This window comes from Semicossyphus pulcher, unplaced genomic scaffold (genome assembly GCF_022749685.1).
Source record: "Semicossyphus pulcher isolate SPU_LCO1_2020_fin unplaced genomic scaffold, fSemPul1.0.p SCAF_13, whole genome shotgun sequence".
NCBI classification, from domain to species: domain Eukaryota; kingdom Metazoa; phylum Chordata; class Actinopteri; order Labriformes; family Labridae; genus Semicossyphus; species Semicossyphus pulcher.
In genome coordinates this window covers 28,712,313-28,737,019 of record NW_027211637.1, presented here as the reverse complement: position 1 = coordinate 28,737,019, position 24,707 = coordinate 28,712,313, and the positions used below count along the sequence as shown (strand labels likewise).

At 41.8% G+C, this 24,707-nt stretch overlaps 1 protein-coding gene across 1 annotated transcript; it reads right to left on the bottom strand.

The window, feature by feature from the left end:
* Positions 1 to 24,707, bottom strand: jph2 (junctophilin 2). Its single transcript, XM_069660355.1, has 6 exons — positions 23,905 to 24,707; positions 18,700 to 19,513; positions 7,315 to 7,433; positions 4,010 to 4,923; positions 2,967 to 3,067; positions 1 to 1,659 (listed from the first exon to the last, which is right to left on the bottom strand). Exons 1-5 carry the CDS (start codon positions 24,281 to 24,283, stop codon positions 2,987 to 2,989), a joined length of 2,307 nt encoding a protein of 768 aa, XP_069516456.1. The 5' UTR covers positions 24,284 to 24,707; the 3' UTR covers positions 1 to 1,659; positions 2,967 to 2,986.

The window sequence follows — 24,707 nt, the reverse complement described above, 5'->3', positions numbered from 1 at the left end:
TGTTGTAAAAGTTTTTATTGAATTTCAGTTTTGTGATTTTGACCAACTTCGGCTACACAAATGCATTTATTCAAAATCAGCAACGTAATTTAAATAAAATGCACTAAAACAGACAAAACAAAAATACTTCTACATTACTGACCTGTTTTATTGCACTGGCCAATTTCTTTCTTTTGCTACGAATAGATGAAACTATCTGCCAAATATGAGATAACGGGAGATTTACTAAAACAGTATTTTTTTCCTTCTTTAGCATGGAAACAATTCACAAGCAGTGGTCTGTGTGTTTGCAAAACAATTTCAGCTAAAAACCTTCTTCAGTGTAAGACATGGAGTTAAGAACAATTCACTATTTTTCCTCCATCTCACAATTACAATGTAATCTGGCTCCTCTGGGAAATAAATACATAAGGGGTTGCATATTTCTCGACAGAATATTTTTGAACGCTGAAAAGATGTGCACTCCAAAATGGTACAAAAATACAGACACATACACACAAAGTGCCCTCATGCGTACAAAAGTTGAACACGTATTTGGCTCTGAATATAAAGCGGTGTAACAATGGGGACAGTTTTCTGCACCGAAGCTTAGCAAACATCCAAAACAACCAACCTCCTGCTGTTAATGTTGCATACATATAAATGTGTATACTAAGAACCCTTCCTACATCATACAGTGACTGTTTTAAATCACATAAATCCCAGCCTTCATTTTTCTACGAGCTCATTCTACTGCAAAACATACGACTTTCATGTAAAACCACCGGGGTGCTAAGCAGGACACATACAGAACATAAACAATAGCAGTGACACTCATAAGCTTCCTATTCTATATTTGGTTCATCAGCTTCTAAAACCAAAGCAGCAGATTGACAATAAATGCATAAAAATCCCAGTGAAAGTAGAATATTTCACAGTGTAGTAAAACCACCGTCTCAAATACATGTTTTTTTTTTGCAGGATAAAGTTAGCCGAAATGTAGCTTGTGATGCTCTGGAGTCCTTTTTTTAAAAGACGCAAGATGCAAACAAAACTCTGGCTTTACAGTAGTAGCATTGGATTGTAGTATTTTAGCAGACTCCTACTTTTTGAATCACTGCAGGTAATTTAAGCAATGACAGTTTTAACTCCACAATCTTTCACACGTCTGCAGCAGTTGTCCAAACATTCAAGTTTAAGGCGTTGTGAGAGATTATTCAGTTTGCATGTTTCCTTCAGCCAACAAACGAAAACATCTTGTGGCATAAACATAATTATCTATTGAAACTAAACTGTCTAATCCGGCTAATTCGGTGTCGTGAGAGTCAGCCGATTAAGGTTTGGGTTAAAAAGCCCTTTTGAATAAATGTTGACACACTTGTGATGAAGTAGACTTCTTGAGTGCCATCCTGCTCCTCCAACATACTCTACTTTATCCAACATTCAAACATCACCATATTCAGACGCACTGAATCCGTCCAGTCATTCAAAGTCCTTCAGTTTGTCAAACGTCTGGAAAGAGAGGAGCGTCACGGAGCCTCACACAGTCACACCAACACAAAACCTTTAGGGGAGCCGCGGCCGTCTGCATGAAGCTTCTTTTTCTCCTCAGCGGTCTCGTTGATCTCTGGTCCAGACTGAGGAGGAGGCAGGCCGTCTCCCTCCAGCACTGCTGGCGACCTGCAGCAACACATTTGTCTTTTAAAGGACTCCTTTCATTCACCACAGGCATGTTTATTCAGTCTTTATATTCTATTTTTAATGTATCCCATTTCAGCAAGTGTTTACATCATATCATGTCCACATGGCGGCCATTTTCCTCCGACATCACTGACTCGGTGGGAAGCTAAAATGCAGTTGTAATGTTGTACTGCTGTACTCAAGGTCTGCCATCTGACAATTGTAGGGCATCTGATGAATTACGTAAAAGATAATGGATAGTAAAAATCTGTTTTAAGGAAAAACAACAAACTCACTAAGTACAGACTACAGCATAATCACAGCAGCTAACGTTAGCATTCAACCACTAATCGTTTCTATTCACATAAAGAGCAAATTATAACCGAAGAACCAGTTTGCCGAATTTCAACCTCAGTCCTATCATGCTATTACGGGGAGCTTATGCCATGATGGTATGAAAAAAATGCGATTTCGCTCTGAGCCTTTGGAGGACGCTATTCGCTTCCACAATGAGCCCTGGAAAAACCTCCGCCAGATGATGCGTTTTACGTAGTCTGGCAGAGGTTTGCTAAACTACACTTCCTCAATCTAGGACGCCCGCCTCTGATGTCTGCAGTGTTCAGTTGAAACAACCACATACCGTAAAATGTAATCACTTGTTCCGTGAGGTGCTTTGAAATGCTGCCTGCTCTCCTGTTTTCTCCCTGACAGTCCACATTTGTAACTGAGTCATGTCTTGTTCAAAATCGTCAGGTTTGAAATGTAGACTGCAGACCTGAAGATTCTTTAAGACGATCCACCGGTAGCCTATATTCTCCTCGTATTTCGGATTCTGTACCCCTGGGCCGTTCCTTTAAGAGGGAGGGGCGCAATGCATGCTGGGTGTTGTAGGAATGTAGAATGGGCGAAACCACGAGCTGTTTGTACAACTTTCTCCACAGCTATGGCGCCAATTTCAAATATTATTGCTTCTATGGATTACAGAGAACACCAGCTTTGACTGACAGCGGCTTTTTCCAGGGGCGAACTTCTCTTTTAAATGGTGATGTTAGCTAGGGAGCGGTTGAATGCTAACGCTAGCCGTGTTGTTCAAACTTGACATAAGAAATGATATCCCTGTAAATTTTGACTTCCCTTTGTCCTTTCATTTGATGATTAAACGGACTGCAGAAAAATAATTTGTCAGACTCTCAGATTTTGTATGACTCGTGACGTAGACGCAGCGCAACATTCTCTTTTTGATCTCATCTTATGAGCGCGACATCAGAGGAAAAATAGCTGCTGTGTGAAGAAGCTCAATTTATTACCTGAGTTGGTGGAAAATGTCTCAAGACAAAATGTGTACGAAGAGAATGGCCAGGCCGATGTTGAGCAGGATCACCATGCAGATCATGATGGTGTTTGGGCCCTGGAAAAGAAAAGAGCAAAGATAAGAGATGAGAAGAGAAAGTTGGAGGTTTGGGAGAGTGACTACTTCAAGGAAGAGTTAGATACAAGTCTCATGAAGCTGCAGACGGGACACTTTTGTTTATTTGTTGTTGTTTATCTGATTATTATTATTATTATTGTTAATGTTATTCGTATTAGTATTATTATTGCTTCGTTATTGAAATGTTCTTTGTATAATTACATGATGCTTTGCCAATATTCTAACAATTACATTCATGCCAATTAAGCTTATTAAATAGAATTGAATTCAGACAGTTAGCTTAGCTTAGCAGGTGGAAACTGTTAGCCTGGCTCTGTCAAAAGGACCCGTAAAGCTCAACACATTAAATCTTGTCTGTGAATTTACAGGTTCTGAGAGATTTTTTTTAACCATTTGAACACAGCTTGGTTCACTGTTCGCACAGCGTTCGTTGCTACAGCCTGGTCTAGAATTGTCTTAAGGATACTGGTATGTCTTTGAAGTGATAATGCTATTTTGGGAAATATGCACCGTCCCACTCAGGCCGAGAGTCAGAGGAGCCACAGTATAGTTGTGTGTAGAGGAATGCAAAAGTCTTATATTTAGTCAAACTACTGGATAACTCCTTCTTTTGACTGATGATGCCGCTAATGGAAACATAAAGGATTCACCAAAGGTCCATCCTCAGGGAACATTGAAACGTCTGTACCAAATTTCATGCCAATTTGTTAAATACACATTTTACTCAAATCAGGCGCTAAAGGAAAAGTCAAGGCATTAGCAAGTCACCAAAATTAGTACAATTCACCCTCTGGGGACGATGACTGTAAGGACAAAATCCAATGGCAATCCGAGCTATCATTTTTCATATATTTCAGTCCAGATAAAACTTCTAACATGCATAAACATAATGTGGGTCAGTTTGTATATTTCCTGTCTCACCTCCAGCTCTGACTCTGCAGTCACTTCACTACTTGAGCTCGACACCATGGCCTTCAGTCTGGCTTCCGCTTTGGGATCCGCCTTCAGAGCTGGTTTGGCAACAATCGTTTTGACCTCTGCTTGCTTTGGTACTGTTTTAGGTTCAAGGACGGGCGCAGGTTTCGGGGACGGCGCTGGACTGGGTTGCCGTTTCGGTAATGGCTTTGTCTCCGTTTTGCTGGAAGGCCTGCTCACCTCCCTCGACTCTACCTTGTGCTCAGAGACGGGCGTTGCTCGTTCTTGTACTGACGGAGCTCGTTCGGTTTTAACCTCGATGGTTTTGGGCTCGGGGGTGACGGCTTTGGAGGACACTCTGGAGGCGGGGCGCGGGGCTTCTTCTTCATCCGTAGAGATGAGGCTATTCCTTACAGGGGCAGCAGCAGCAGGAGGGACGTCTGGAGCCTTTGCCTCAGAGTCAAACTTCTGAAGGGGCTTTATCTCCAGGTCGGACCCCTGCTCGTTCTTGTTGCTTTGACGGCTGGGGGTGCGGGACGGGCCACGACTGCCTCCGCCGTCAGGTGCAGCCGCAGCGGAGGCAGAAGCAGCAGCAGCAGGGGTAGTGGGGCGACTGTTGGGCTTGCTGTTGGGTTTACTGCCGCCTTTACTGCCTCCACCTTTACTGGTTTTGTCTTCATTCCAGCTTCCCGGGCCGAGGAGTTTGGGATCTTCCTTGCCGATGATGCCGGGGCTGGGGGAGGGGGTGCGGCCTGGAGAAGAGCCAGGCATGAGGCTGTCCAGTTCGTTCATGAGGGGGCTTTCGGGCGGCGTGGGCAGGGGCTCCTCCTCAGCTAGCAGCGGCTCGTGCATGACGATGTCCGTGTTCTCGCTGCCCTCCACGACCTCCTGCAGCACTCTCTTCTTCAGATACTCAGGACCTGAGAGACACAGGATCAATCAATATATTACAGTTTTTCTCTTAACTGAATGCTTCATAGAATCTCAATATATTATCACTCAGTTTTATATGTGTTCTTGCTACTGTAAGTCATATCTCTCTCTTTTTCTCTACCTAGCTGGCCGGGGCAGATGTCTCTCTACCAGTGAGTCTGGTTCTGCTCGAGGATTCTGCCTGTTAAAAGGACGTTTTTTTGCTCATAGTGGAAACATGTTGGGTCTCTACTAATAATATTAGAGAGATAACGGTCTAGACCTGCTCTTTATGTAAAGTGCTCTCAGATAACTTTTGTTTTGGCGCTACAAGGTCGTTAATCTCCGTGGTTCTCTTGAGGGTGAGAGATTTTATAAACATTTGATATATAAAAGGAAAATTCATATTCTTTGTTTAAATATTAGTGTCATTGCCATATAAAATATAAGTCCCAGTTAAAATAATTAACATAGGGCACTCCTTTATCTCTCTGCAGCAGGAAATAACTACCTGACTTTTCAATAATGTCCTGCTTTCTTTCTTTCAAGCAGACCAATAAAATATCAGGAAAAGGCTGCTGGAGGAGAAAATTTACATTCTGGAGATCCGCTTTATAATTATGCCTCCACAGGATACAAGAAGGAGATAATGAGGCTGCTTGAGTTAAAGGTAGCAACCTCTATTCATTATCCTGAACTTTTTTGCAACATCTCGGACAGAAAAAGGTGCAAAGAGTTAAAAATGTTCATGTCAAAGCAAATCTAACTTTTAGTTATTGTCACCAAATCCCATGAAAAGCCAAAAAACTACACTCATTATCTGTCTCCATATTTACATTTCAATCTTTAATCCACTTTTACTCCCCCAGTAATTCTTTAACTGGAAGCCCCAAGCTGCTTTCTAACTTCTGAACACGTAAATGTTTTAAAACAGCTCGAAAACATAAACTTTGACTTGTAGGTACGGCCAAATTACTCCAAAACAACACTAGGTCAAAACCTAGTACGTGGCTGACCGCATCAGGTCAATGTGTGCTTCTGTGGGCAATGTGTTACGAGGCCGATGACAACGTGTTTGAAAGCAGGTGCGTGCTGCGGACGTAGGGGAGGACAGCAGTCGAGTAGCGGAGGGGCAGCCCCGCCTACTCCCCAAACAAAGTATCCAGAGCCGTATAGACAGAGAGTCGCGTCAGTGGAGGTTCAACATGTTCCATGATCCGCTATTGCGATGTTGCAACTCTCTCTCTCTACGGCTCTGAAAGTACCGTCACTTTTGTCAGTCAGTCAGTCACATACAGACCCGTGTGTAGGGCTGACCCCGGCGGTCGGCCAAAAAGAGAGAGGAACTGATGTTTATAGCAAACTAGGAGTAAAAAGTGTATTTGTTTGGGACTATTTTATTCGGGCAGATTAATGCATATTTGGTGTTCTAGTTAAACTAGAGTCAAATTCCTTGTATGTGTACATACCTGGGCAATAAAGCTGGTTCTGATTCTGGTATTTGGGTCCATGTATCAGGCTTCTGAGACACAAATTAGTCAAATAAATTGATTGTTGGTTTTTGGTCTTTTCATCATAAATGATCCTTACATTGCGAGGCTAAAGTGTTTTTCTCTGTGCAAACGCAGCAGATGGTGCACACACTGACACTGTATCTCTGTGTTGTTGTGTCCTTGGTGAGAGATCTCTCTTTCATGGAAGAATTCATAGCAGGACTCAGCCAGCCCTCGTCCATTTGTAGCGTTAGTCAAACAGATTTTGGGCAGCGGCTCAGAAAGCTGGTCGTCTTTCTGTCTGTGTCTGATTCCTTTAATCTCTCTGCTGAGGGAGAAAGCAGTAAAAAAAAGAGGCTCCTACAGAGCGGAGAGCTTCTTTATGAATGTGTAAGTGTGTGTGGTCGCCAGACTCGCAATGAAACTGATATGATCCCTTCGACCTAATAAGATGTTCCTTTTTTTAGACATTCAAATGCGACTACCCTTTTAGTGAGCCTCAGCCAAGGGTCTGCTAGCTCAAGATGGAGGATGCACACACAGGGACACATTATAAACCACATTTAATTGGTTTATATTTGATTTTACTTTTTAAAAAATGTCACACAGTAGGTTAATAAGTACTTGTTTGGATAAGGAGGTTGAGCTTTAATATTGGGTTTTATTTTGAAAATCTTCATGGTTCATGGTGTTTTGGAAAATGGTAAATATCAGTTTCCTGAAAGACACATCATCGTTGACATCCAGTTATAGGAGCGTAAATAGATCTATGACTGCTTTGATTCAAGCAGAAGCCTTTAATACAGTTTCCCCATCCCATATTATCCTTCTTCAAAGCCCTAAAGTCTTTATTTTGTGCATGTTATTATGTGTTCCGCATTATTCCTCCAGTTGGTGTTCACTGACCTGGCTGGTAGAAGGAGGGGGAGAGCTCTTTGGCCACCAGTCTGGCGATGCTGGACTCACTGTTGGAGGCCTGAGCTGCCTGTTCAGCTGCGTCTGACTTGGCCTTCGAGTGGGTCGTCCTGCAGGGAACAGACGTGACATGATTCACAAATCACTAGTACTACGACAGCTGCTACGATTGCCACTGCCACTTATTTTCGTATTCTGTTAGTGGCATGAGTTAATATATAAGTGTTTAACATTGTTGTACCGCAGTGTGAGTTTTCAGGAAGTGTTCCCCACTCTGAAAAATATGTATATTTGCTTTATGCAAGAGTAAGATGAGAGAATCGACAGCACTCGTTTATCTGTCAAATAAAAGCTCTGTTTTTAACTGTGTGAAGCACTTTGAATTGCTCTATGTATGAATGGTGCTTTATAAATAAACTCGCCTTGCCTTGATACAGCCAGGAGAAGGTTAGCTTAGCTTTGTATAGCATAATGACTGGGCACAGGCCAAATCTAGCTAGCTTAACTTGTCAAGAGGTGACATGATCTGCCTACTAGCACCTTCAAAGAAAACAAATTAACATGTTTGTTTAATTCCTACAAAAAGTCTTAATCTTGAGATAGTTTAAGGACATAATCTTACAACATGTTGTTTTTAATCTTTTTGTGTTTTTGTCTATAAACTAAGCTAAGCTAAGCTAACCAGCAGCTGGCTGTGTCTGAGACTGTGTCCACTGCACAGACATGAGCATGTTGCTAGTTTTTTCAACTGTTTGCAAGAGAGCAAATGAGCACAATTCCTAACATGTTGAACCACTCCTTTAACCACAAACACTTTCTACACCTTGGGGCTATAAAACAAAAGGGCGTCACCTACAGCTGAACGGTTTGGTAGAGCAACAGAAAATACATTTTGATGAAGCAAAAATTCCAAAATTCACTCCTTTCAGCCTCTAACATGAAAGGATTTGCTGCGTTTCTTTTGATATGAATTCATACGTGTGAGTTTTTTTAATGTTACCCTGAAAAAAGCAACAGCAGATAGTTTGTGCTGAATGTTGCTGAGTGCTGCTCATGTTGATTCATGTTGGGCCTCTCTTTAAATAACAAAGAGTACGGTTTAGACCTGCTCTTTCTGCAAAGTGTCCCGAGATAACTTTGGTTATGATTTGGCGCTATACAAATAACATTTGATTGATTGATTGTTCTGGAAAATTGTGACAGGACATTTTATAAACCAAACTATTGCAAGTAAACTCCCGCACTCTGTCCAACTTGCAGAAAATACATGTATTATTTTTTCTTTTTTAAAGATGCGGAAGTTTATCTGCAATCTTGACAGATTTTTTTTTCCTTTAAGACAGAAGTTTTTCTCGACTATAAAACAAACTATTGATTGATAAACCATGAAATTAATGCTTTGATTAATCAATAATAAAAATATATATTTCATGCAGCTCTAATACAAAAACTGGTCCCTCTCAGTCATCAGGTTGATCAGGAATGACCTGAACAATGTCTGTGGATAATAATGTTGTAAAACAGAGAATAGAGAAGGGAACGTTCAGGAAGAGTTACATGGGTTTCTACTTTCTTAGGTTTTGTACTGCATAACATGTCATTTTATCATAGGTTCATTTAATTTGTAACACTTTGACTTTGATCTTAAAGTCTGAATATGAACTCTTGGAGTTGACCGCATGAAACTGTTTAGCACTGGCCCAAAATACCACCTCACAGGTCGTGTTTATAGTTTTCAATCATGGTGAAATGAAGGCCAGAGGTGGCGGCTGCTGGTCATATGGCTCATTAGTATTATTAGCTATCAGGAGAGGAGGCGTCCGTCCTTCTCTGAGGTTTGGACAGGACAGAAATAAATGAAGCTTTTTGGCCTTCAGTAAGACAAAGAGTTATTACTCGAAATTTGCTGAGCGCTATATCGTTAAACAAATTTCTGTGTGACAAGGAGACGGAGAGAAGTCGCTGAAACAGGACAAAAAAAGTCAGAAGGCTTTATCTTCAGGGGGCCATGGATGTGTGCAGAAATCTAATGGTTGATGGGATAATTTATTCTGGAACAAAGTGCTGGGCCGACAGCCTGAACATCCGCTGACCTGCACGGCTAGTTCCTTAGAGTGCTGAGAGTTCAGGGCTTCGGCTCTGAACTGTGAGAATTACTGATTGTGATTACTCCGTGGATACTTGACATACTGAAACTTTACACTGAGCTGAAAATAGCTGCCTGCACTTGAAGATTCAGAGGGGACGGTGCTTCCCGCTGGAACAATCAGAGACTCCTGAGGCTCCCTGTATGAGATGGATGAGCGCCACCTGTCCACATGCAGTCAGCACCTCCTCTTCCAGGAAGCCCTCCACCCTGATCTCACATGGTTGTACTCAAACTAAAACAGTTCATTAAGATAAAGTTAGAATCGCCGCCGCTGGTTTTTAGCTTTAAGCTTGTTGCTACAGCTCCCAGGGCAATCGTGCAATTTAAAGCTGCATTTTGCTGCTACAAGAAAACACACACCGGCTAATAATAACTTATGAAGTGGATGTCTGAATGTGTAATTGTGTGTTTTACAATGATACCTTATATTTGAGGGCCAGCAATGTAATAACACATCCTCCACTGTTGTTAGAGCTGCTAAAATTGGCTAGCATCACTGCTAATAGTATGCTAGGTGGCAGAGCTGATATGACGATTGCTTTGACTCATAATTCCCACCTGAACTCAGACCAGCTGTCGTTTGGGGATTTCTTAACATTTGGTTCTAGTGTCACTTTGTATCATAGAGGCAATGTTCATCCCTGTGACCACTCAGCCGCTGTGCACGAGCTAAAAAAGCTTTATCATAAAACAAAACAAAAATAAAGTTAACTTTTAAATCCAGAGTTCTTACTGGTGTCTTAAAACATCATAAAACTGGGAAAAACTGCCAGAAAAAAACAAATAAACATCAATCTATTCTGCTTATCCTGTTCAGGGTCGCGGGGGGCTGGAGCCTATCCCAACTGTCACTGGGCGAGAGGCGGGGTTACACCTGGACTGATCACCAGTCAATCACCGGGCTGACACATAGAGACAGACAACCTTTCACACTCACAGTCACACCTACGGGTGATTTTAGAGTCACTACTGAACCTAACGAGCGTGTCTTTGGACTGTGGGACGCATGCATGTGGAGAACATCCACACAGAAAGGCCCACTGTGTCCAAACTGGGATTCAAACCAGGAACCTTCCAACTGTCAAGCAGCAGTGTTTACCACTGCACCACTGTGCAAACAATTCAAACTATTAAGTTAAAATTAAAAAGACAGTTTATAGAAAGTAAATTAAAAGTAGGTTTAAAACTCTAAGAAACATCCTTGACAAAGACATTTCTCGGGGCTCAGGTAGTTTTAATGTCTTAAAATGTCTCGAGATTGAAGAACTTTTTGTTACGTTACGTGAAAGAGAATTTGTTTGCACACAGTTGCATTTTTTAACATCAGGCACAAACTAAAGCAAAATGACCTTCATTTGAATACAAGTCCAACAATAACTCTCCTTTTAGCTCTGCTTTGCTCTGGTCTGTCTTTTTTAATTTTTTTAAAATGTTATTTAACCAGAAAGCTCTTAAGATTAAAACATATCTTTCTCAAGAGTGTCCTGGCCAAGACAGGCAGCAGAACCTTCAACATTTAAAGTTTCTGACAAATAATGATGCATACAAACATAATACAGGATGCATAACTATCATACATTAAAGACATGAAATAACAAGTGAAACCAGCAATAATGTGTCTAAATCAACCACAATCAAACATATTTCAGGCAGAACATCTGCAGCCGGATTGTTTTGGTGCTGAGCACGACGGACACAGCTTCGGCCAGTCTGCAATAATTTCCTGTCGGTTCATCACAGCGAGTGAATCTCTCATCCGAGCAATCACGTGATGCATTATTAATATAAAAATATCGATTATAGTCACTTAATGTTTTCTTCCGACACACAGATGATGTGTTTTATGTGATCCATTATTAAAGAGCAGACAGACACTGTGGAAACATGACTCAGATTTTGCAAGGTAGTAAAAGGAAGTCGTACTTTTGTGTACAAACACTCTGTTACAAGTTAAAGTCCTGCATTTAAATCTTTCCACAGGTCAATGAGAGTAAGAGCTTAAAAATATACCTAAAGGTTTAATCTTGAAGATTTTCATTTAAATAAATGTCTGTTAAATATCTATCAGCGAATGAGGTAACACAATGGTGACTGAGCCTCTGGCCCACTGATGTTAGTGACGCGTTTTCCATCAGCCAGCAGTGGTTGGTCTGCCAGAGAGGGTAGGCGGAGCTAAGTGGCTGCTTTTCCGCTCTCTGCAAGTGTTGCGAGTAAACAGTAATCTACTATGGCTGAACAAACAAAGAAAAGATGGATGACTACAGATACAACTTCAACAAGAAGTGAAAATCCAAAGAAAAAGAAACAAACTCGACGCTCAGATGAAGCAAACAGTCTGAAAAGGAAAGCGACCGTCAGCCAGGAAAATCAAGAGTTACAACCGGAGCCAACCGTGGACGTCACACATGCAGCACTGTCTGGATATCTGGGAAGTGTGCTCCCGCAATTACCGTTTATCATCACAGGTGCCGCCAAAGAGAACGAAACTGAGGTCTCAAATAAATAGAAGCAGAAATAGCAGACAAAGGAATAACTCAATGTGGCATCAGTACGTATTCTAAAGCAGAAGATCTGAGTTGTTCCACCACTGATATTCAACCTTGTGCAGAAAGGAGGGGCAGCACTACCAGGTTTTAAAAGCTCCATGTTAACATAAAGTCTTACATTTACAATTATCTAACTAAGTAGGGAGCTGTGTGGCCACTGAAGGAGCTCTTTGAAATACTTTCTTTTCTGTTTGTAAAGAAATTTCAGATGGAGTTTGTGACATTTTATACGCTAATCATGTGTCATTAAAATAACTACGTGTTGTACTGGTGGATTAAAGCCTCTCTTTGTGAACTTCAGCGGATTAGAAGGAACACGTCGGTAACTCTGCACCACTGCAGACAGAGGAAGTACAATCAGCTCCTGAGGAACTGTAAACACTGCACTGTATCTGTCTTCTGTTATAAACCCCATCTTGCAGCAGAACAAAAGGATTCGGGCCTGAATTTGCCGATGTGTCCCTTTAAGTTGTATAACTGCTGCAGCTCTCCTCTGCAACCAAACATGACACCTGACACTGTGACCTAAATACCCCCTCTGCCTTCAGGAGACGCCCATTGTGCTCTGAGGAGCGCTGAGACGTCAGCTGGAGGAGGAGGCTCAGCTGTGAAGAGAGGCTGCCTTCAACACCCAAAACTATGAAACCCAAGAATAATCGACACCTTAAACTCAACTCAGAGCCAAAAGTGCAAAAGTCTTTCTTTAAATAGCTCCTCCTGTTTTGCTCTTTTGTTACCGTTTGTTTAAGTTTCCCTGCAGGCTGCTGAGGGGGAAAGATATCCTCTCATTGCGGCGTGTGCGACTGGATCTTTGGAGGGTCTTTTTTAACCATGAAGGGAGGGTGTGATTTAGTTTCTATAAAAAGACGACTAAATGTTTGACGGTATAATTAAATAACCCCGCCAAAACACACAAACATTAGGAGCTAATTGCAACCTCATTATGGCAACATTGCTACGAGGTGACATCAGGATCAGCTACATCAGTTCTCTAATTACTGAGCAGCTATTTCCTCCTCCGTCTGGGACATTATTTCACATTAAATAACCAACTCGGTAACCAAGCTGTGTTTACAAATGTTCCCCACGAACTGCTCGTATCAGCAGTACAGTATGTAATCCGAGCTGCACAACTAAAGCTAGGTGTGGTACATGTACACGCCGACCCTTTATACCCAGGCACTCGGTTATGAGCCGTGTCATATTTATAACCGTGGAACCATTTGACACCGCTGCTGACGCAAGATGGACCCACATCTGTGAGCTTGACTGTTGCCGGCTAGCCAGAGGAGCTAAAGCTAACAGTGGGTGATTGAAGGGTCTAAATCTGTATGACCAAATGAATCCAAACATCTTAATGAGAAATAATAGGACAAATTGAAAGCCTTAAAGTCAATGTAACTTTAATGTAACTGTCCTCTTTGGTCTGGATTTAGTCTTTTCATTGTGTGTTTGACGTCTTTATTCCCCGTCTGATGATTTTATTCTTATTTTCAAACCTTTATTTAAGCCTCGAAAATGATACAAATTGAGATACAAAAATCACAATTAAAACAAACCAAAAAGGACAATTCTCAGTGAAAACAATCGCACACTGATGTGACCTTGTTTGAGATTATTTTCTTCATTTGTCCAAGAGGAATTAGAGTCGATCTTGAGAGTCTGTTATAAATAATTCCACGTTTGGAGCACAAGAGCTAAAGGCGGGTTTTCTAAGTTCAGAGTAAACCTGAAGCATCAGACAGTTAGGAGAGCGAGTCTGGGAGGGTCCAGTGGTCCAGTTCAGCATGAATGTTATATGAGATGGCAAACGTAAAAAGATATAAGTGTTTAATACACCTTTGTGCCTGGTAGCTGGTTTGTTGCCTTGTAGGACTTTGGAAGATAAATTATAAACTTAAGGGGCTTCCTGGTTAAATAAAGGTCAGATAAATGCATACACAAGCAGCAAGCAGACTGCTGTTTTCAAGCTGTGTTATGTACAATTTAAAGGTATAATAAGATTTTCCTAGAAAAATAAAATATAGACTTATAAATAATATAAATCATCACTTATGGGCCTCTATTCATGTGTGTTGGTGAGAGTGTGTGCAGACCCTTGTGAGACCCTTCCCTCTGCATCTGTTCTGTTGTTTTGCTTTGCACGGGACGTTTTCAGGAGGGGCGCTGTTGTGGTTCCCTGAGTCAATCACAGCATAGAGGAGAGTGTGGGAGTGATTCAAATTAGCAGCTGTGCCCTATTCAGACCGGCGAACATGGCGAAAGAGCGATGCAGCCTTGATAGCTGATGATAGCCTTCTTTCTGCTGGACAGGTGGGTGCCTCAAACCGGGTAGGACAAGCTAACCAACGGTTTGCATGCCAGCACAAAGGTAACCGTCGGTTAGCATGCTAGCGCAAAGGTAACCGTGATGCTGTCAGTGTTAGCTCGGCGGGGTGGGCGTGTTCCCGCACAAGAGAGTGAGAGTGAGCTTCTGGTTGACAAAATGCAAGGAACCTTTAAGGATAAATGTCAGTGCATAATACCCTGTAATAAGTGTGCATAAAATATGATTAAAACATTTAAAGTTAGAGTACAAAACTTTGCAGAATGGCTCCGATCTCTGAAACGAAGCTGAGTAGAAGTATAAAGTAGCAGAAGATAGAAGTACTCATTGTGGCATTACTACTCCACAAGAAGAAACATTACCAGACTATAAAAGGATTCTATTACAGCTACAAATCTTGCATTTACAATGATATGTAGAAATACAAAAGCACTACCACTAAAAGAGTTTGGGGGGGAGCAGAACAGCCGCTGAAGGGCAGTCTGTATAAACAAAGGACGAATGTGAGCAGAATAATAGTCTGTGTGCAGAAAATGAAGCACTGCTGTGATTCAGTAAGAAACAGTCTGTGTTTGTGTCTGTGACAGGGCAGAGGAGTCGGGGTCTGAGGCGGGGGGAGGGGGGATAATCAGCTGTTGCATTCCCCTGTGATTGTGATACAGCAGGAGTGTGCGTGTCCATATTTAGTCAGGGCTCCTCTGTGACCACAGGGCCCCCGTGTGTGCGTCATTTACACCCCGTCCTGCCACACAGGTCCTCCTGCTGCAGACGCCCGTCCGCCAGCCCACGGCACAGAACAATGTCCTCCGAGCGTCTGATTGTGCGGCTAACTGGACCTGAAGAGGCCGGGGCTGGTATCTCATGCTCTGCACAGGTTGTACGGGTATTTTTAACCGTCGACTTCACTGCTGAAGGATCACAGAGCGAGGAAACGGCTGCCAGGAACAGATGTGTCATGTCTCCGCTGCTTATATAATAACAGATTTCAGATTTCAACACCCAAGAGCGGCTGTTGTTTAGTTAGTGAAGTGAAGAAAAAATACTTTGTATAAATAAAAGTACCAGGATAACAATGAGAAAACACTCCCATACAAGTTAAAGTCCTACTCAAAACTGACTGATATCCATCCATCGATTATCTATACCGCTTATCCTGTTCAGGGTCGCGGGGGGACTGGAGCCTATCCCAGCTGTCATCGGGCGAGAGGCGGGGTTACACCTGGACTGATCGCCAGTGAATCACAGGGCTGACACACAGAGACAGACGACCTTTCACGCTCACGCTCACACCTACGGGCAATTTTAGAGTCACCAATGAACCTAACGAGCATGTCTTTCGACTGTCTGCAAACTCCACACAGAAAGGCCCACTACATCCGAATTCCAACCTGTGAGGCTAGCCACAGCATCCAAAGAGACGAAACAGAGGTGATGAGAATATAAAAGTGGACGAACAAAACATTTGCTTCTGGTGGCACGCAGCTCCGCTTTGCATCTGTTAAACTTTGGTGAACTTTGACCCCAAGGTCACAGCCTTAACAAATTGCAGGGACGTGTGTGTGAGTGTTTGGCGACAGACCGGTAAACTGACTTCTCTGTGTGTCAGCCAACAAGATATACATATATATATATATATATATATATAGATTGCTTGCCTTGCTTGATAGTGTCACTGTTTTAAGAGTTATTTTACACTTTTAAATTTAAGTTATTTAACCAAAAGCATGTCAAAAGTTAAGAGGGGAAATGTCTCTTTGTTGAAACGGATTATAATTCACAGATTTGTGAAACATGCAACAAGGAAAACCAAAGACACTGCTTTGTCGTAATGAGCCAAGAAGACTTTGAAATACTGGTTTAACTTACAAAAAATGTAGAGTTAAAATTTGCCAAATTAGTTTGTAAAATTGTAAAATTACTAGTATATATATATATAACTGCAGCTGTGAGATGACAAAAGGTAGCAGAAGTAAAAGTAGCTCAAAGTTGCACTCAAGTACGATACTTTGTTACAGCCCTGGCCCTCTGGTAGCTTGGCGTTAACATACTCTGGTGCAGCTATATTTCCTCTGAGGTTATGTTTAGTTTGTAAAGGTGTTTGTAAAAGCAGCCCTACATAAAGTGTTTTCTTCCCCTCTCAGCTCCGTGCAGACTCTGCTGGATGTACTGTAGGTGAGCTTAAAGCTCTGATACAACAAACAGCGGCCCATTACTCAGTTATACTGCTTATCCTCAGAGTTCAATATTTAGATTTGGATCTGCCGGGACAGGGGTCTGCAGTCCATCAGTGAGAGTCTCTCTGCTGTAAACACCGAGCTTATTTCAGGTGCTGAAGACGACTGCAGACAAAAACACACCAGCGCCTTGTACGGTCACAGACAAACTGAACACCAGACTACAGAGGAAGAACATGTTGCCCCGCACTTTGATTTATTGCTTTCTATAAATTGATTTCAGAATACACTGTGACTACAAAGAGGTTTTAACAGTCACATTTTCTTTGCTGTTAGATGAGACGATTAACACCACTTACGTATCTGTATGAGGCTACAGCCTTCCACTGATTAGCTTAGCTTAGCATAAAGACTAGAAACAGGGAGAACACAGCTACCATGGCTTAAGCTCATTTATCACCATGTTGTATCTCATTTATTTAAATTTTTACTCTCTAGTTTTGTATGTTTTAATAAATAAGATAAAATGTTTGCCCCTAATTTATGCTAAGCTAAGCTAACTAATAGCTGTCAGTAGATTCATATTCAGCATACAGACAGGAGAGTGGTATTGATATTCTTATGTAACTCTCAGCAAGAAAGCAAGTAAAAGTTTTATTAGCCTGGAAACTAAAACATTACAAGCTCATGTGTCATCGCTCTTGCAGACACCTCTAGCCCCCAACCTGCTCTGACAGCTTTCCATCCAGCGGGATTCAGGTCGGACCAATCACCTTTGTTTATTGAATAGGGGCGGGTTTACAATGCTAATGCTAATTCCAAGCTTCATATTTCACTCTGTAATACCTGTGCGAATTTACAGTTTAAAAACCTTTTTTCCTCACGCTGGTGCTCTGTGCAGGCCCTCATGCAGCCTCTGCCTGAAACGACTCAGTCAGCTCTGTCCCTTTAAGAAACCCCGCCCCTACGAGCCCGCTTTCTTCTGATTGGCCAGCTCTCTGAAGCCTGCCGAGGCTGCACTTTGTGACGTCACAAGGTGCAGCGTGTAAAACAAACAGTGTGAAACCTGCCGTTCGCAGCAGACTGAGCTGAGAAGCCTGGAGATTACTCCAACATACTTTTACTTACAGATTTGAAACTTCACGCACGTTTAGTCTGAACATCCAACATTGTTACATTATAAATGTCTTAAAAAACAACAACCAAGGTGGCTGTGTGCTCATGTGAATTGTTCTGAATCCCTTAAAGTGTCAGTATTAAACAGACTGGACTGTACTTCACATAATGCACAAATTGGTGGGTGTTGGCTACTACATGATGTTACGCCATGCGTCACTACATTATGTTGAACTAGAAGTCATATGAAAAGGATTTTGGAACTACCTAACCAACCTAGCAGCTTGATGCTGTCTCATTTTCTTTGATGTGATTGGCTGTAAAACAAATGTCTCGCCAAAATGTAAGTTTAACCCCATATTTTTGTATAATGGTCTAAATTACAAACTGCTGTAAATTGAATACAGAATACTCTGCCAGTACATAGACAAAGAGGGACAACAAGACGACAACTCTCGAGCACAACTTCTATTACATCCAATATGAAAAACCAATATAGGATTGAACATTTGGTTCTCTAGAGCGTGATGTGAAGCCCTGTGGTTCAAACCGTGTTACTCCAAAGAGCCACTTTAGCCTCTGTACTCATTATTTCTTATCTATAATACAGTATCATATAAACATAATGGCTCTTTGGTTTGTTTTCTATTATGGGAGTTATTGTGACCAGCAGGGAGTTAGTGGCTCTGAGTGAATGAAGTGTCTCTTTTACTGCTATTGTCTCCATACAGCCATGAACTAATTTAGCTTCACACACCGGCTAGCAATCCTCATGAATGGCAATTACATTTCAGCTGCAATAAAACATCAGTTTCTCTAAAACATTAACTCTTAATAATCTTAGAAAACTGAGATAAGACACTTAGCAACACTTGATGTTTGGAAAATATTTCCCCAAAGACTTGGCTAACGGCACAGTAAAGAGTAATTGCAGTACAGCTAACTGAGCCAGATTCAGAGGTTTCTATATTTAACGACGGCCTTTGGAATAACAGTAACAGTAAAAAACAAATGGTCCAAACCAAAGCCAGGTAAACTTTTTATATAATTTCCTGATGAACTTACCTGGAAGCAGCGATCTCTGCCTTCTGCTTGCCGATGGCCGCGGCCCTCTGAGCGCCCTCCACCGCCCGCTCCACCTTATGCTTGATCTTGGTTCCCTTCAGCTGGATCACCCTCTTCTTCATGGCCTTCACCAGCATGTTGTTCATGTACTTGCCCTCCTCCTTCCCTCCCTCTGCGAAGGTGGTGCAGCCGTAGCCGTGTCTCTGGTTGTTCAGCCACTCGCCCTCGTACTTCAGCCCGCTGGACCTCTCGCTTATTCCATATCCTGATCGTTTGTCGTTCTTCCACTCGCCCATGTAGACCTCCGTGGTGGTGGCGTCAATGTCGGCTTCCACTGGGGGGAAGTCCTCGGCTCCGGCCAGGCTCTCGTCCATGCTGATTGTGGAGTTGGTGTCGCTGGCGTTGGAGCTGAGAGCCGATTCTGTCCTCAGGAAGCTGATCTTGCTCTTCTGGCTGGACAGTGAGGTACTTGAGTCAGACTTCTTCAGCTTACCCAGCAGAGAGCCCCTTCGGAACAGGCCCTTCTTCTTTGGTTTCACAGCCTCGGGATCCACCTGCAGAGTGAGGGCGAAGCCTCCGCGGGACGGTCCCAGCTGGGTAGGAGTGGCGACGGGTGTCTCCTCACCTGAGGCGTTGGTGGTGGTGATGATCGGGATGTCCTGCTGTAAGACGGTGCCGTTGCTGTGCTCGCTGCGAAGGGAAGTCAAGGAGGTACGAAGAGGGGAGCGGACAACTGCTGCCATGCCATAGGGGACGCTCTGACGGACACCATAGCCGTGCCGCATCCCGCCAGTGAACTGACCCTGGAAAGTACCTGGAAACACCAGAAAGCAGGCAGATATGAATGACCAGCGGCACCACAGATTAATCAGGTGCCACTTTATAGCCACGTTAGCAACATAGCTCCAGGAACTGTTGGTTGTGGGTCAGCTCCTTTTGTCCAGATTAAAATATCTCAACAATTATTTCATGGATTGTCATAAACTTTGGTACAAATATTCATTGTGACCAGAGGATGAATCATACATTTGGTGTTTCTCTGGCAACACCAGCAAGTCAAACTTCTTACTTTTTTTTGGTGGTCACCTGGAACTTCATCTCGTGCCATCATTCACTACATTGTGAAACTGTCATGAGTTTCTAGTGTAGTTCTGGTTTTGTCTTGTATTTCGGTGTTCAGTTATTGTTTCTTGTTTTACCTTGCCACTTTCTCCCTTGTCATGAGTTTTCATCGTTTAGTTTTGTATTTAGTTTATTCTGTGTTCTTGTCAGTATTTAGTCTTGTTAAGTATTTCACTTGTGTCTCTTTGATTAGATCATATCCTGTTCTACTTTGTCACCTTGTCTCTCGTGTTGATCCACTTCCTGCCTTTGTGTTTCCCGCTTGTTTGATTATGTGCCCTGTCCTGACTGGTTTCACCTGCCCCTTGATTGTCTCACCTGTGACTGATTAGCCTCACCTCCTAAGTTTATTTAGTCTTTGTGCTCCCCTGTCTCGTTGCCTGTTCATCGTCGTCCTTCTTGTGGAGTTTGATCTATGTCTGTGATTTTGTTCCGTGTACTACTTTGGATATTCTTCGTGCTTCCCCTGATTTCCTCGTGTCCCTTGGATTACCTGTTCCTGGTTTTGTTTGTAAGTTTTTTGCTGTGTCTTTTGATTTTCCTTTTTGTCTTTTGTTGGAGTTAGATTTTGTTTGTGCATTTTTGCCTTTTATTTAATTAAATCCGTTATCTAAGTCTGCTTCTGGGTCCTCGCCTTTTTGTTTCTATTGAAACTGTGACAGAAACTGAAGAATCGTTATCGTTTCTCCTCATCTCAATAAATCACCAACTACAAAGACAAAAGATGTGTAAATCCAGAGAGGCAGTGGGCCATATTTCTAGGTAAACCAACATTTGATAACCAATTAGGTACTATAAGACAACAGTTTACGTTAACCACTTCTTAGCATACATCACTATTTGGTAGTCTTACAAAATATAATAGGAAAGGCATAGATTTCTGGAAGCTGGGTAATTGGTAAGGGAGATGCGTATCCCTTTCCCATCATGTAACACCTTAAAATGATTATGTTAGCTAACTTTGCTATGGTAGCTGTTGCCTTAGGGCAGCTAATGGGTTCTCAAATTTGTTGTTTAATCTCGAAACTCCTGATTTTGACTAAAAATCTTTTCAGGTGCTAATCACTTAGTAAGCAATAAAATGAACTATTTGTCAGATTCCCTATTTTATTTGTAACACAGCGTGTGACTTTATCCTTTTTTCATAACATATTTATTGCTAATTAGCAATAGGTAGCATGCTAACATAGTAAACTATTTGTTGCAATCCTTGTAAACTTGATACTCACTTCACATTAGCATGATAGCGTTGATAGTGTTTGCATGTTAGCGTGCTTATGGTAGCAATTAGCTTAAAGTTATGCTGGCTAGCATGGCTGTAGACTTTTAACATGGCTTCTAAAACTATGGAGCAAAAATTAACCGTACTTCTACCTCTGCCTTATCAGTACGGATATCTTTATGGTTTAAACTCTCATCATTTAGCCTCCACTGAAAAGTCATCTTGAGGTCCGGTCTCATGCTAAAACTGACGTGACTGCAGATTATAGTGACAGCTAGCATGGGTTCAGCCCGTGAGGCCAGGAGGGCATGGGGCTTGTGGTCTATTATTACATCCTGACATCTGGTGCTATCTCATCCCCCCCCCCCCACTGCAACTTCCACTTGACTGGTTTTAAAGCTGATGAGTCAGCTGTTAAAGAGGGAAACCACCGCTATTGTACCAGCAGAGATCAACACAATCGATTTTGTTTGTGTAACTCATTTAGCTTCCTCTACACGGTCACATTGATGAGCTGATGGGATGTCTTAACACCCGAGGCCTCCAGAGACGATCTAATGATTAAAAACTTCGCTTTAAGTGATCGGGGGTGTTTCTAACGACGCTTTAGATAACAAGCTCAGGCAGTGTGGAGGAATTTAATTAAAACAACAACAAACTCTTTATGATTAATGCGGAAAGGACTCTATTTAAGGTATTTTAATTTAATACTACTTTATACTTCAACCCAACTGTAACTTGTGTCTTTAATGTACTTACTTTTCATATTAATGTTTTAAAGTCACAGTATTAACTCATCCGTTTAAAAAATCTGATGCATTTTTTAGGTTATAATTCAGGGTATACGGCAAATATACATAGCTCATAATAACCTCACCTACGTCCATAATATAACATAACAGTCCTCTGCACGAGGGATTACTTTGATACTTTGAGAACACTTTGCTTATGTGCAGTAATTTTGGTAGTGTGAGATTTGAATGCAGAGGAGAAACACCTTTTCCACCATGGTGGGGTTGAACAATAAGGAAAGCTTCCTGTGGGGTTTGATTGACAGCAGCAGAGTGTTTTTTTCCATCATACATGACTGTAAAGATAATCAGACTGTTCTGTTTCTTCCTGCAGTGTTTTGTCTCCTCGTCGCCTGCCATGAACTTGAAGCAAATGGCCACACTTTTCTAGAGGAGTTTTGCATGACTTATTCTTCAGCCTATCATTTTATATCCAACATGTAAAGAAGTCAAGAGGTGCAAAGTAACTTTTCACACACGTTTTGTTCTTAATGACACTTTTTAATGCCCTATTTTGCCTCTGTATTTCTACTTCATACTACACGTTTTACTTCGCCACAATTACAGTACACTTATCTTGCAGCAGCTGTGGTTACTAATTTCTTTGCAGGTTTGGGTTATTTAACGCCAAACATCTGATCAATAAAAGTGATGTATTTTTGTTGATTTAACAAACAAAAACTCAGTTTAAAGTTCATCACTAATATCCTTCCAATATTGTGATATACAGCATAATATTGCTCTCTGAAACAGGCCGTTATGAGTCTGTTTAATTAGTTTATATTTCGATGATATTACTTCTGTTCTCAGACCTGCAGGAACTTAATGCAGAGCTCCAGCAGAGGAACATAAGTAGGTTCACTCATGGAAGCACTGTAGGACGTACTTGCACTTTACTTGAGTATTTCTCTTTTATGCAAATTATTATTCAGCATTGTTATAGATTAAACTACCCAACATTTTATACAAAAATAGCCTTCTTTTGACCAAACAGCTGCTTAAACTTTAAGGCAGCAATAATAACTAACAATTTAATCAGTTTATACATTAGTTTAACACTAACAAGCCTTTTTACGAACTTTTACGTTTGACATTAGACATTTGCTCATAACACTGATGTGCTTTTTCTCTGTGACATTTAGCAGCTGAGATTTGGATGCACACCGACAGTTGAGAGGAAGAAAATAACTCAAGTAATGAACAGTATGTACCTACTTACAAATTTGAGATACTGGCACTTTACTTTACGTACTTTTATTTACCACTTCCTCATACTTCATACATATTGTACCTTTTACCCGACAGCTCTTCTTATTAGTAAGTTTTCAGATTGAACTTTAAATCAGGCTCCCATCAGCACGTATGCTTTTACTGTTACGTTTATTTTGATGCCTGTATTTTTGTTCTTTAAGTACATTTAGATTTTGAATGCAACACTTTTACTTGCAGGGTTAGGGTTAAATTTCTGCACTGTGGGGCTGCTACTTTTACTTGAGTAAAGGATCTGAGTACAGGAACTTAATCCAGAGATCGAGTACTTAAAGAACTATTTGAAGGCTCTTGTGCTTTACTTGAGAGGGAACTGATATGAGGCATTGCTATAGATAAAACTAACCAACGGTATATTTAGATTGGCTTCACTTTGTGCAACTACAAAAGTTAAAGACTGCTTAGTTTAGTTAAATTATTTATACACTTTATACGTTTAACGCTCACAAGGTCATTTTTTTATAGAATTAAGACCTCTTTCACTTTTTATATTGTACTTTTCCTGACAGTTTCAATGTAGGGTTTAACTTCTAATTGAGTATTAGTTATAGTATTTCCAGTTCTGCTACTTCTGCTGGAGTAAATGATCTGAGCACCACTACTGGAGCAATCACAGGAACTTAATCCAGAGCTCCAGTGATGGGAAGTAACCAAGTACATTTATTCAACTTCTGTACTTTAAGAACAAATTTAAAGTACTTGTACTTTCCTTTTTAAACATGTACCTTATAGTAGCTATTTCCTAACTAATACTTTTCAACATTCTTTTGCACAAATATTGTCTCATTCTGTAAATCTCACCTCCGTCAGCATATGTCTCTGTTCCGTATCCATCCTGAAGCCCATTATTCCACGTGCCTTCATACTTTGCTCCACTGCCCACACTGATCCGGACCCCATACCTCCCTTTGAAGCCGTGAGTCCATTCCCCTTTGTAAATCCAGTGTCCTTTGGTCTCTAGTCCCAGACCGTGACGCTTCCCCTGCGACCAGTAGCCCTCGTAGGTGTTCCCACTGGGCCAGGTGTAGACCCCCACCACCTCGAAGCCGTAGTTCCAGGAGCCGGAGAACTCGCCCTGGCCTTTGGGCCCGGTGCAGATGCCATGTCCGTGGGCTTTGCCTCCCTCCCAGCCTCCGCAATACGCTCCACCGTCGTCAAACTCAAAGCGACCTCCACTCATGCCTCACCGCAGCGCGATTACGCACCGATCAGAAAGTAAAGTAACGTTTTACCTGGCTAAAGATAAACTCTCCGTCAGCCTGACTTCACCTTCACCTGACATCAAAACTGATTGGAGATATCCTTGGTGCTGAACTTGAGGGGATTTCTTCTTCTGGAGTTGGTTTGGGTGTTTCTGAGCGTGTCCATGAAGCTCCGGGGCGCACGGCACACTTTACAGAAACTTTATTTCGTCGTCTTTTTCTTGGATTCGTCGTTTTCAATCATTAATTTCAATATTTTCCCTCCAAAATAAACGATTCCGTGTTACAATTTAGCACTTAATTTGACTTATTTCTGTGCTCGTGTCCTGAGAAGCCAGGGATCTTACATGGCTTTTTACCAGGTGGCCACAGAGAAAAGCCCCTCTCCCCCTGTCCCTGCCA

Coding starts and splice junctions, on each gene's coding strand:
- jph2 (XM_069660355.1), bottom strand. CDS start 24,283: ATGAGTGGAGGTCGCTTTGAGTTTGACGACGGTGGAGCGTATTGCGGA. Junction 19,514..23,904: donor AGAGACATATGCTGACGGAG/GTGAGATTTACA, acceptor TGGTGTTTCCAG/GTACTTTCCAGGGTCAGTTC. Junction 7,434..18,699: donor GCAGAGATCGCTGCTTCCAG/GTAAGTTCATCA, acceptor TGTTCCCTGCAG/GACGACCCACTCGAAGGCCA.